Source organism: Erythrolamprus reginae, chromosome 2, assembly GCF_031021105.1.
Source record: "Erythrolamprus reginae isolate rEryReg1 chromosome 2, rEryReg1.hap1, whole genome shotgun sequence".
NCBI lineage: Eukaryota > Metazoa > Chordata > Lepidosauria > Squamata > Dipsadidae > Erythrolamprus > Erythrolamprus reginae.
This window is the reverse complement of record NC_091951.1, coordinates 5,636,449-5,650,227: the sequence shown is the minus strand read 5'-3', so window position 1 is coordinate 5,650,227 and position 13,779 is coordinate 5,636,449. Positions and strand designations below refer to the sequence as shown.

Sequence of the window (13,779 nt, the reverse complement as noted above, 5' to 3'; positions counted from 1 at the left end):
GGAGGAGGGCGCCCTCACCCCGGGCGCGTCTGCATCGCTCTCTCCCACTCTCTCGCAGCCTCTCCGCCTATTGCGGATCCCCAGGGGTTAAGGAGAGTGAGTCTAAAGAGGCAGCGCTGTGACGTCACTTCCTTCGGGGCCTCCTGTGGAAAGCACAGTGTGATCTTCGCCCTCCAGGGGCTCAATTGCTCTTCCTTTCGCTTGGCTAGAGGGCGCCACCTGGAGGAGTCTATGTGAAGTGCGGGTATTTCGTGCTCAGAGGGTAGGAAAGGGCGTGTCAGGGAATCAATTGCCAGCAGGGGTCCAAAATGAAGTCACAATTCTTACGCTAACTTGCAGCTTTATGTAAATCAGCATTAGAATTAGAATTCTTTATTGGCCAATGTCTATCTATCATCGTCTATCTGAAATATGCTTGAATATTAGTAGCTCTGGTTGGTAGATGGCCTGTTGGCTTGACCTTGGTTGCAAACGTTTCACTACCATACCAGGAGACATTGTCAATTGTGCTCGTGTTCTTTCTTTCTTTCTTTCTTTTTCTTTCTTTCTTTCTCTTTTATCTTCTCTCTCCTTCCCTCACTTCCTCCCTTGCTGTTTGTATACATGTTGTGTAAATGTTATCTTCAAGTGCTGGTATAGCTCTTTTCACTTCGATATGCAAATCTTTTTAACAACTGTATGTACCAAATTTTTTATTTTATTTTTTTATTTATTTATTCTTTGTCCAATATACAATACATACGAAAGAGAATAGACATTAAGTGATATATAAAAGATAGGAAGTAAAGAGGAAGAGAAGTAGGTGGGAAGGAAAGAATATACTGTATATGATAAACGGAAAAGGAAAGACAATTGGACAGGGGACGAAAGCCACACCAGTGCACTTATGTACACCCCTTACTGGCCTCTTAGGAACCTGGAGAGGTCAATCGTGGAGAGTCTGAGGGAGAAATGTTGGGGGTTGACACTATTGAGTCCGGTAATGAGTTCCACGCTTCGATGACTCGATTGTTAAAGTCATATTTTTTACAGTCAAGTTTGGAGCGATTAACATTGAGTTTGAAGCTGTTGCATGCTCTTGTGTTGTTGCGGTTGAAGCTGAAGTAGTCATTGACCGGAAGGACATTACAGCGAATGATTTTGTGAGCAATACTTAAATCGTGTTTTAGGCACCGCAGTTCTAAGCTTTCAAGATCCAGGATAGTTAGTCTGTTTTGGTATGGTATTCTGTAATGTTGGAAGAAAAATCTGATCTGGTTCCAAGCCAGGAAAAAGACATTGGAAATAAAATGGAGGCTGATTGGACTGTTTATTGATGAGCAAAAACAACAAACAGCATTCTGGGATAGCTGATTCCTTGGCTTAGGAATGAGTGGTTCTGAGAGTTCTGCAATGTAGTGAGTTTTGTGCCTTTTGCTATTCAAATGGTGGTGGGTTAATCCTATTATGTCCTGAAGGTCATGTCCTGTTCTTAAAATTTGAGTGGGGGATGTAAATTTGTTTATTTGTATTTGTATACAATACAAATACATAACAATGCAATAAATCCAGTTAATACAATTTTTTTAAAAAATTAAAAATCTAAAACATTCTAAAACCCAATAACTTACACTAAAAACATTCGTTGGTCAGGTAGTAGATTTAATTATCCCAGGCCTGGCGACAAAGATGATTTTTAAAAATCTTTTGGAAGGCAAGGAGTGTGACGGCAGTGCGAATCTCCAGGGGGAGCTGATTCCAGAGGGCTGGGGCCCCCACAGAGAAGGCTCTTCCCCTAGGCATAGTTCCCTCTAAGCTGAGCAGTGAGCAATTGCTCACTTAAAAATCATCATCAACTCAGAGTTTTCCAAACCTGCCCAGAAGCCGAGAGGGAAAGAGTGAGAGGGAAGGAGAGAGAGAGGAAGAGAGAGAAACAGATAGAAAAAGAAAGGAAGGAAAAGAGAAAGAAAAAGAATGGGAGTAAGGAAGAGAGAAAGAAAATCAAAATCTAGTTTGAAACTAGCTCAACTATTTAAGTGGCATTTTGATATTGATAGAGTTGCCCTATTGTGAGCTCACTGTTATAGACACACAGTACAGTATTTTATTTTGAAATTCTCTGAGGAAAAACAGGGTGGGTTTTTTATTTGTTTGTTTGTTTATTTATTTATTTATTATTTCTGTGCCGCTCAGTCCCAAAGGGACTGCCGCTCAGACACTATACTTTTCCGCCCCCCCCCCCAAAAAAATTAGAGGGAACACTGCCCCTAGGTCCCGCCAACCAGCATTGGTTGATGGGACCTCACCAGGCGCTGGGATTCGTGCAGCAGAAGGCGGTCTCGGAGATAATCTGGTCCTATGCCATGTAGGGCTTTATAGGTCATAAACACTTTGAATTGTGTCTGGAAACCAATCGGCAGCCAATGCAGTCCCATAAATCCCATCAGCTCCAACTTTCTATGTGTTTTGTTCATGAATAGATTGTCCAGTCTTTCCCAAACAAAATATCCATCTCTAAAGACTTCAGGCATGCCCGCAAGAAGAAGAGCAGCCTGTAAATCTAATAAAATAAATAAATTTAATAAAATAAATGTGCTGGAGGTTGTTGAAAAAGGGACTGGGGCTGCTTTCTGCCTTTAAGAACATGTTTCTCCATTTCTCCCTCTTGGGGAAAAATATTCTGCTCCTTTTAATATTTCCCCCAAATCTTTCAATCTCTAAGGTGGAGTGTATGTGTACGTGATTACTTCACCGAACACAATTATAATTGAACACAATTCTCAACTTCAAAAAGTCCAGGCCTGTTGCAGCCATCATTCCATTTTTCAGCTTCCACACAGTATCGGAGGAGAGGTTTGGAAGGTCAGACCAGACAATAACACCACATTGTCCCATGGGAACCATGGTCATCTCAACAGGCGCTGGCCAGAGACTGAGGACAGTTACCAGAGAAACACCAGAATGCCTAAATGGCGAATGTGACCTGTGACAATAGGGGACAGAGCAATCTATTCTTTAATTATGGTTGAAACCACCGGAACTGGAGTTCATTTTGTTTTCATAGTGTCTATACGATATAGACCATTTTTGCCTTAGAAACATAGAAGTCTGACGGCAGAAAAAGACCTCATGGTCCATCTAGTCTGCCCTTATACTATTTCCTGTATTTTATCTTAGGATGGATATATGTTTATCCCAGGCATGTTTAAATTCAGTGACTGTGGATTTATCTACCACGTCTGCTGGAAGTTTGTTCCAAGGATCTACTACTCTTTCAGTAAAATACCGGTAATATTTTCTCACGTTGCTTTTGATCTTTCCCCCAACTAACCTCAGATCCCCTTGTTCTTGTGTTCACTTTCCTATTAAAAATGCTTCCCTCCTGAACTTTATTTAACCCTTTAACAAATTTAAATGTTTCGATCATGTCCCCCCTTTTCCTTCTGTCCTCCAGACTCTACAGATTGAGTTCATGAAGTCTTTCCTGATACGTTTTATGCTTAAGACCTTCCACCATTCTTGTAGCCCGTCTTTGGACCCGTTCAATTTTGTCAATATCTTTTTGTAGGTGAAGTCTCCAGAACGGAACACAGTATTCCAAATGTGGTCTCACCAGCACTCTATATAGCGGGATCATAATCTCCCTCTTCCTGCTTGTTATACCTCTAGCTATGCAGCCAAGCATCCTACTTGCTTTCCCCACCGCCTGACTGCACTCAGCTCCTAGCAATCTGCAGGCCTCCCACCCTGTATGCACTCCATTTTTGCAAAAAAAAGGGGGGGGCATTTTTTGTAAAGACGGGAATATTTTTGCCTTCCCCCAGCCTTCAGGAGCACTCCGCAACCATCTGCACACCTCATTAAAAAAAAACCAGCCAGGTGAAAAATGGGTTGTTAAATGTCTGCCTGAGCACATCCCTCCTAGAGCTCAATACTGGGTTACATTTTTGGGTGAACCCTTTGTCCAAAATGAATACAGATAGTTGAACATTGTAAATGCAGTGGGGTTTTTTGTAGCATTAGACCAGTGCGGGCAAACCTATGGCATGGGTGCCACAGGTGGCTCACGGAGCATATTTCCTGGCATTTGAGCTGCCCTATCTCAGCTCCAACGTGCATTTGTCTGCCAGATTTTTGGCTCTCACAGAGGCTCTGAGAAGTCGTTTTGGGCTTCCAGGAAGACTTCAGGGAGAATGAGGGGTGTTCTGCCGGCATGTCCCAACCGCCCGTAATTACAGGGTAATTAGTCCAAAAAGACACACACCACACGACAGAAGGAAAACCAAAAGTCTTTATCAACAGAAAAGCAGAAAAAACTCCCTTTTAAAATGTCAATGCAATTTCTCACTCAGTAACTGGGAAATTGAGTCCAATTCCAAAAGTCCAGAAATTCCACACACAGTCTAGAACAGGGAAACAACAAACCACGATCTTGACAAACTATGAATCAGATAAACTTCCATGAGGCTAAACAAGCACGCTACTCTTTTTATCTGTAGCACTAATTACAGCAGCCCCACCCAACCACAGGTGGCCTCACTTATCTCCTGTAATAATCCTTCAGTTTTTCTCTCCTATGCATCACTCTAAGCATGCGTTGGTCCATCATAAGTTCTTGTTCAGAATCCAGTGATGATAAGGATGATTGATCTCCTCCTGGGCTGTCTGCCAAACTCCCCTCTTCCCTGCCACTCACACTTCCTTCATCAGAGGAGACTTCATCCGGAGATTCTATCGGGAGCAAAACAGGCCTGTGGCATGTGGATGTTTCCTCCACATCCACCTCCACATTCCTTGGGGCAGGAGCTGGACCAGAGCTAACCACAACAGGGGGGAGGGCATTTTTGCCTGCCCCCGGCTCCAGGGAAGCCTTTGGAGGCTGGGGAGGGCAAAACAAGAGCCTACTGGGCCCACCAGAGGTTGGGAAACAGGCCATTTCTGGCCTCCAGAGGATGGCAATACCTCCCCAGGCATTGAATTATGGGTGTGGGCACTTGTGCATGTGTGATAGCGTGCGCGCATGCTCTTTTGGCACCCAAGGAAGAAAAGGTTCGCCATCAGTGCATTAGACTATCTGATATTACACAGTCACCAGATGTTTCCTTTTTGAACGTTCTTTTAATTTAGCACAATATCCCAGGACGTTTCCCGTTTCAACCTCTTGCAATACATTATATAACTTCTAATGTCATCTATACAAAGTTTAACTGCAAAAGAGTTGCTACTCAAACTGTTCTATTCATAAGGTGTCTTCTTTGGCATCAGTTGTTCTTTGGTAATTTATATTTATTTGTAAGTCCTAGAAGTTGTTCCTGATTTATACCTTTCACATATTATTATTATTATTATTATTATTATTATTATTATTATTATTATTATTTAGATTCGTATGCCGCCCCTCTCCGTAGATATAATGCCTCGAATTATATTTTATTAGCTAAGACCTATGCTTGCTCTCTAAACTTAAACTTTTATTGGGAATTTAGGCTTTCTTTATTATGATCCAATCAAAAATACAATAAACATGAAGGAAGATGTTCTCTTATTTATGTGAAATGGCATTGCTGATCTTCAAATGACAGTAGCTAACAAAATCCACTATTCATAAGTAAATTACCACATGAGTAGCCTTTGGTTTCCATTAGGAAATTTGTTTCTCTTGACCTTCAGGTTGTGAAGATCAGACTCAAAAAAATCCTTTCCTAATTTACTAAATGTAATTAGGAAATGGACGTTTCAACAACTAAACCTAACATTTAAACAGATTCCCACCCAATTTATTCGTATTTGGAACAGTCGGCCATTCATCCTCTTGAAGTTATTTTCTTTATTTCAAAGACTTATAGGACTTCTAAATTGTCTGGGTCCATTTATACGAGTTAAGATTACTGTTAATAATAAAACCTTTTCCATACACCATACATTTATAAGGCTTGTCCCCTGTGTGGATCCTTTTATGGCTATACGACTTTGCAGAAAAACTCTTTCCTCATTCCATACATTTATACCTTTATACTCTTCTGTGTGGATCTTTTTTCTGAGTAATAAGATCACTACAGCCAGTAAAGTATTTTCCACACTCCGTGCATGTATACGGCTTCTCGCCTGTATGGATCCTACTATGGTGAATAGGTGGATAGTTCTTAATAAAGCTCTTTTCATAGTCTGTGCATGTATGCGGCTTCTCCCATGTGGATCATTTATGGAAAATAAGGTCACTGCTCTTAGGGAAGCTCTTTCCACATTCCATGCATTTATAGGGCTTCTCCCTTGTGGATCCTTTCATGGGTCTTAAGATACGTCTTTGTAGAAAACCCCTTTCCGCATTTCATGCATTTATAAGGATCCTCTGTGTGGATCCTTTCGTGGGTCTTAAGATACGTCTTCGTAGAAAAACTCTTTCCGCATTTCATGCATTTATAAGGATCCTGTGTGTGGATCCTTTCGTGGGTCTTAAGATACGTCTTCGTAGAAAAACTCTTTCCGCATTTCATGCATTTATAAGGATCCTGTGTGTGGATCCTTTCGTGGGTCTTAAGATACGTCTTCGTAGAAAAACTCTTTCCACATTTCATGCATTTATAAGGATCCTCTGTGTGGATCCTTTCGTGGGTCTTAAGATACGTCTTCGTAGAAAAAGTCTTTCCGCATTTCATGCATTTATAAGGATCCTGTGTGTGGATCCTTTCGTGGGTCTTAAGATACGTCATTGTGGAAAAACTCTTTCCACATTTCATGCATTTATAAGGATCCTCTGTATGACTCCTTTCATGGGTCTTAAGATACGTCTTCGTAGAAAAAGTCTTTCCGCATTTCATGCATTTATAAGGATCCTCTGTGTGGATCCTTTCGTGGGTCTTAAGATACGTCATTGTGGAAAAACTCTTTCCACATTTCATGCATTTATAAGGATCCTCTGTATGACTCCTTTCATGGGTCTTAAGATACGTCTTCGTAGAAAAAGTCTTTCCGCATTTCATGCATTTATAAGGATCCTGTGTGTGGATCCTTTCGTGGGTCTTAAGATACATCATTGTGGAAAAACTCTTTCCACATTTCATACATTTATAAGGATTCTCCTCTGTGTGGATCCTTTCATGGGTCTTAAGATACGTCTTTGTAGAAAAAGTCTTTCCACATTTCATGCATTTATAAGGATCCTCTGTGTGGATCCTTTCGTGGGTCTTAAGATATGTCTTCGTAGAAAAACTCTTTCCACATTCCATGCATTTATAGAGCTTTTCTCCATTGTGGATCCTTTTATGGAGAGTAAGAGAAGAACTGTGGGAAAAGCTCTTTCCACACTCTGTACACTTATATGGCTTCTCTCCCGTATGGATCAAGTAATGGGAAGAAAGAGCATTGCTATATAAAAAGCTCTCCCCACACTCCATGCATTTATAGGGCTTCTCTCCAGTGTGGATCCTTTTATGTAAATTAAGTTGACTTCTCTGAATAAAAGTCTTTCCGCACTCCATGCATTTGTAGGGCTTCTCTCTTGCGTGAATCCTTTTATGTGAACTAAGTAGACTACTCTTAGTAAAGCTATTTTCATTCTCCTTGCATTTAAAAGGCTTTCCCCCTGTGTGGATCATTTTATGGCTACTAAGAGTACCCCGTTCTCTGAAAATCTGTCCACACTCCATACATTCATAGCGTTTCTCTTCTACGTGGATCTTCTTATGACTTCTAAGTTGACACTTTGTAGTAAAACTCTTCCTACAGTCCTTGCGGTTGCACATCTTCTCCCTTGTGTGGATCCTTTTATCGATAATCAGGCCACGGGTCTTAGCTAAGGTCTTTCCACCATCCATACATTTACATGGCTTCTCCCCTATGTGGATTTTCTTATGAGAAGTAAGATCCTTGCTCCAACTAAAGATTTTTCCACACTGCAGGCATTTATAGAGCTGCCCTGCAGCATGGATCCTTTCTTGGGAAGTAAGAGAAGTATTAGAAGTGAAACTCTTTCCACCCTGCATGCATTTATATGGCTTCTTCCCTGTACGGGTCCTTTTGTGAGATATATGACATCCATTTTTATCAGGAAGAATCAAGGTCCATTTGTATTTTTCTCCATTGTCCCTACATAAGTGATCTTCTTTGGTTTGGGTTTGATAGGGTTTATTTATATCTAATTTGTTTATGAATATCTTTATATGTTTTCCTATATATTTATTTTGTATTTTTCCTTGTTGGGCCACAGAGGTTTTCGATGATGCATAAACAGCAGATGAACTTTCCCGATTGTAATTATTTGTCTGGTTTCTCTCATAGCTTTTTACTTCCATTAGAACTGAAGTATTCTTCATATTGTATTCACGACTGATCATTTGGAATAGTTCTCCAGAATCTTCATCTTTCTTCCCATTATTACCTTCACAGAAAAAGAAAAATGAAAGTTTGAAAGATAAATTTAGGATTTTATGAACATGATCCCTAAGTTTGAAGGTTACAAAGGATCCATTACATAAAAGAGGAAACTATTGTATAACCTTAGAGAAAGAAGCTTAATTTTAACATTTAATACGGTTTCTACCCTTCTGTTTCCTTTTTTCCTTTTATTATATCTTTTGCGAATTCATTTATCCCTTTACTGTTCCTTCATTTCCTCTTCAAAACTTGAATTGTTTTTATTCTGATCAAAGTGCTTTAATAAAATTATTATTAAAAAGATATAATTGATATTATTTAATTACAGAATGTCTTCCCGAATACTCTGCCTGGGAGAAGCAAACTCTTACCCAGAGAGGCCACGTTCATACGATTTTCCAGCATCACTTCCCAATGCAACGCTTGCTGATGAGGATCCAGCTGTGACCACTCCTCCTCAGAGAAATACACAGCCACCTCCTCGAAGGACACATGGCCCTCCTGAATAAGGAACAACACAACAGAATAAAACTAGGGGAATTTACATGCCCTATTGTTTAAATCACTGCAAGGACAGATAAAATTTTTCAGTGCCATTTAGTGAAAGGAACCCGTTTCATCTATCTATCTATCTATCTATCTATCTATCTATCTATCTATCTATCTATCTATCATCTATCCATCCATCCATCCATCCATCCATCCATCTATCCATCTATCATCTATCTATCCATCTATCTATCTATCTATCTATCTATCTATCATCTATCTATCTATCTATCATCTATCCATCCATCTATCAATCAATCTATCAATCTATCTATCTATCATCTATCTATCAATCTATCATCATCTAATTTATTTATCTATCTGTCTGTCTGTCTGCCTTTCTGTCTGTCTGTCTGTCTATCATCTATCTATCTATCTATCTATCTATCTATCTATCTATCCATCCATCTATCATCTATCTAATCTATCTAATCTATCTAATCTATCTATCTATCTATCTATCTATCTATCTATCTATCTGTCTATCTAGTCTGTCTGTCTATCATCTATGTATCATCTATCTATCTATCATCTATCTATCTATCATCTATAGATCCATTCATCAAGTCTTTCTGCACCTGGATAGAATCAGATGTGCCAGATGTGCCTTAAAAACCCCATTTCTCAGTGACTCCCTCCTGTGTTTGCAGAAGAAAATGAGGAATTAGATTTTTTTTATCATTTTATTAAAAAGTTAGATGTAAGGCCTTTTAAAAATGGTTATGTGCTAATGTGTTTATTTCAGTTATTATTGAGCAGTCTTGCACGATTGCATATCAAAGAATCACTCAAAGGAAGTCAAAGGATTACTCTCTACTTAACCGATGCTAACATTGTGATAGCCTTATCATTTATTTATTTATTTGTTTATTTAATTTATATGGCGCCCAACTACCAAGGGATTCTGGGCCAATTTAAAACCTGTTAATAAAATCATATATATATCTTTTGCGGCCGGATCAAGAAGATTAATCGTTTGGTCAATGCATCTCTTACTTCAGTATTAGGTTCAACAATTGTTTCAGTTCCATCATAAGCAGGCGTTAGCTTCATTCTATTCTTCACTACGTGGGAGACAGAATTTTATAATTAACAAAACAGGTCTAGGTATTCTACAGCAGTGATTTTCAACCTTTTTTAAGCCGCGGCACATTTTTTACATTTACAAAACCATGAGGGGGGGGCCCTAAAAAAAGTTTGGACAAAAAATTAGCTCTCTCTCTATTCCTCCCTTTCGCTCTATTTCTCTCTCTCTCCCTCTTTCTCTCCCTTCCTCTTTTTTTTTCTCCATCCCTCTTTCTTTCTCCCTTCCTTCCTTTTTTGCTCTTTCTCTCTCCCTCCCCACCTCCCTGTCTTTCTCTCTCCCACCTTCCCTCCCTCTCCCTCTCTCTTTCTCTCTCTTGCTCCTCTCTCTTGTTCTCCTTCTTTTTCTCTCTCGCTTTCTTTCTCTCTTTCTTTCTCTCTCTCTTGTTTTCTTTCTCTCTTACTTGCTTGCTTTCTCTCTCTTTTTCTTTCTCTCTCTCGCTCTCTTTCTTTGTTACTTTCTCTCTTGTTTTCTTTCTCTCTCTGAGCTTCGCGGCACACCTGACCATGTCTCACGGCACACTGGTTGAAAAACACTGTTCTACAGAAGAGAGAAGATAAAAGAGAAAATGAGATAGCTGGGATTTCTCTATAGAGTGGGAGAATCTCCAGTTACCTCCAGAGATGTCCTGACTTGGACTTTCCTGAGAGATCCTCCTCCAAAACATCTCCTGAAGGGGATTTGAAGGATTCCTCCATCCCTCAAGACCTCTGATCTTCATAACAGACTTGAAATTAGGAGAAAGGAGAAAAGAAGAAGAGTTAATGAACACTCCAGAACATTTAGGTTGATTCTTGTTCTCTGAACACAGAAAACCCCCAACATCCATCAGTGAGAAAGAAACCAAACAATATCCTACAAGGATTAAGAAAAAGGTCTCCAAATAGTTTGAATGCCAGAGAGCTCTTGGAGAGAGGGGTGCAGAATTCAAACACATTCTTTGTACCCTAAACGAAGGTCTCCCACCTGAAACTCAACCTGCTCCTTTCGTTCCTCCTCGTGACTCAGGATGAAGCCTTCCACCAGGGCTACGGCCTGGGAACTGGTCTCTGCTCCACACTCCCGCACCCAGCGCTCCATCCCTGGGGGCAAAAGGAACAGGAGATGCTCTAGAACAACCAGGTCCAGCATCTGGGCTTTGGTGTGTTTTTCTGGTCTCAGCCATCGCCTACAAAAGCCATGGAGTCGGCTGCAAAGTCCTCGGGGACCCTCAGCCTCCTGGTATTGGAGGCTTCTGAAGTTCCAGGGTTGGAATTCTGAATGGAAGGTTTCCTCCTCCAGGACTTTCTGCCCAGTTCTTGCCCAGATCTCCCCAGAATTGCCAGGCTGAACAGCAAAAGAGCCTTTTCCATTTCTCTCACTTCCTAAAAGTTGCGTCTCCATATTGTCTTTGTCCTGTAAGGCAAATTTAAATGGGTACAATGAATCTTCTCAATCTCCTAATGATGCTCCGTTCATATGTCTCTTCTTGAAATTCTGTTTTTCCCACACCGTCTTTAGCCAAGAAATAATTTTGTCCACATGTGAAGATGTAGACAATTACTTCCAGTCAATCTGAGATGGAAAAGAAAATAAATTCCAAGAATTAAAAAGTGAAGAATTTAAACACTGAACTAGAAGTCATCCCCATGGAAAGAATAGTGTTTTTTTTTAAGCTGGTCAATGATCGCAATCGCATTCAGCTGATAGGATTTTCTCCTCCAGCCATTTTATAGAATCATAGAAACATAGAAGATTGACGGCAGAAAAAGAGCTCATGATCCATCTAGTCTGCCCTTATACTATTTTCTGTATTTTATCTTAGGGTGGATCTATGTTTATCCCAGGCATGTTTAAATTCAGTTACTGTGGATTTATCTACCACGTCTGCTGGAAGTTTGTTCCAAGGATCTACTACTCTTTCAGTAAAATAATATTTTCTCACGTAGCTTTTGATCTTTCCCCCAACTAACTTCAGATTGTATCCCCTTGTTCTTGTGTTCACTTTCCTATTAAAAACACTTCTGAACCTTATATTTCTTTTGGTCACAGGAAAAAGCTTCCTTTTAAAAACCTGCCATCTGTATTTCCTTCTAAGCATTCACACAACCTGGCCAACCCAAAACTGGTGAACGAACCACGTTAAGTTTAGATCCCATCCAATGTCAGGAGATGGAACCTGGCTGAGGATGCCCACTTTCCCTTCTTCAGGGTGTCCTTTGGAGAACCCAGTCTCTCTCTTGACACGCAGGCAGATTCACACAACCTGCCCGGAGACCCAAGGCAGATGGAGGTCGACACGCTTGTCTCACTTCTGGAGACAAGCCAGGCAGCAGAGGACTGGGCCCTCGGGGAGCCTGGGGCAAATTTCTTTCTTTCATTCATTCATTCATTCATTCATTCATTTTTATTTATTTATTTTGTCCAATACACAATAATACACAATGAAGGTTATAGAGGATATAGTAGAGAAGAAATACAAGGTCACAATTCAAAGTGTTGGTCATAACCTTTAAAGCCCTACAAGGCATTGGACCATAGTACCTCCGGGACCGCCTGCTACCGCACGAATCCCAGCAACCGGTTAGGTCCCACAGAGTCAGCCTTCTTCGGGTCCTGTTGACTAAACAATGTTGTCTGGCGGGCCCCAGGGGAAGAGCCTTCTCTGTGGTGGCCCCGGCCCTCTGGAATCAACTCCCCCTGGAGATTAGAACTGCTCCCACCCTCCTTGTCTTCCGTAAACTACTTAAGACCCACTTATACCGCCAGGCATGGGGGATTTGAGACATCTTTCCCCCAGGCTCATTATAATTTATGTTTGGAATGTATGTGCTGTTTGGTTTTCAATTATGATAGGGTTTTTAGTTATTTTTAATATAAGATTTGTGCCATTATAATATTGTTTTTATCGTTGTTGTGAGCCGTCCCGAGTCTTCGGAGAGGGGTGGCATACAAATCTAATAAAAAAAATAAAAATAAAGATATAGGAGAGACTATAGGACAGGGGACGGAAGGCACTCTAGTGCGCTTACGTACACCCCTTACTGACCTCTTAGGAATCTGGAGAGGTCAACCATGGAGAGTCTGAGGGTAAAATGTTGGGGGTTAGGGGATGATACTACGGAGTCCAGTAATGAGTTCTACCCTTTGACAACCCGATGACTAAAGTCCTATTTTTTACAGTCAAGTTTGGAGCGGTTAATGTTAAGCTTGAATCTGTTGTGTGCTCTTGTGTTGTTGTGGTTGAAGCTGAAGTAGTCGCCGACAGGCAGGACGTTGCAACATATGATCTTGTGGGCAATACTTAGATCAGTGTTTCCCAACCTTGGCAACTTGAAGATATTTGGACTTCAACTCCCAGAATTCCCCAGCCAGCAAATGCTGGCTGGGGAATTCTGGGAGTTGAAGTCCAGATATCTCCAAGTTGCCAAGGTTGGGAAACACTGACTTAGATCATGTTTAAGGCGTCGTAGTTCTAAGCTTTCAAGACCCAGGCTTCTCTCCTTTCCTGCTGGGCCTCCGCAAGGCCGACCGTCCTCTGCCCCCACTTGGGCTCTTACCCGGACACGGGGCGGGAAGGGACCCTCACCGCCGTCCTGGAATCCCCGATTCTTCTCCTGCTGTTGCTCTGGAGCCCCGTTTCCTTCCCTGCGTGGAGGGAGGGCAGCTGGGGAGCATGGGACCCGCGGTTGAAGCCGGAGGACGCCCGGGCACGGGTCTCTCTCTCCTCCGCCTCCCTTTGCAAGGAAATATTCTCACCCCAGGCACGTCTGCATCTCTCTCCGCCAGACTCTCTCTCCGCCTCAGGGGTTAAG

The 13,779-nt window shown here is 41.3% G+C and overlaps 1 protein-coding gene across 2 annotated transcripts; it reads right to left on the bottom strand.

Annotated features, from left to right (window-relative positions):
• Positions 1–4,256: 4,256 nt before the first annotated feature.
• Positions 4,257–13,779, bottom strand: LOC139162882 (zinc finger protein 420-like). 2 transcript variants are annotated; one of them, XM_070743775.1, is made up of 6 exons: positions 13,525–13,779; positions 10,952–11,539; positions 10,601–10,712; positions 9,898–9,965; positions 8,724–8,853; positions 4,257–8,356 (listed from the first exon to the last, which is right to left on the bottom strand). In XM_070743775.1, the coding sequence occupies exons 2-6, from the start codon at positions 11,366–11,368 to the stop codon at positions 6,234–6,236; spliced, it is 2,850 nt and encodes a 949-aa protein (XP_070599876.1). In that variant the 5' UTR covers positions 11,369–11,539; positions 13,525–13,779; the 3' UTR covers positions 4,257–6,233. The 2 variants fall into 2 exon arrangements, with proteins under 2 accessions (XP_070599876.1, XP_070599877.1); XM_070743776.1 differs by having other exon boundaries at positions 10,952–11,380.

What these genes read in the sequence shown, in the direction of transcription:
- LOC139162882 (XM_070743775.1), bottom strand. Translation starts at nt 11,368, where the DNA reads ATGGAGACGCAACTTTTAGGAAGTGAGAGAAATGGAAAAGGCTCTTTT. An exon ending in AGGAGCAGGTTGAGTTTCAG is followed by an intron (nt 10,713 to 10,951) that starts GTGGGAGACCTT and finishes CCTAATTTCAAG; the next exon opens with TCTGTTATGAAGATCAGAGG. An exon ending in TATGAACGTGGCCTCTCTGG is followed by an intron (nt 8,357 to 8,723) that starts GTAAGAGTTTGC and finishes TTTTCTGTGAAG; the next exon opens with GTAATAATGGGAAGAAAGAT.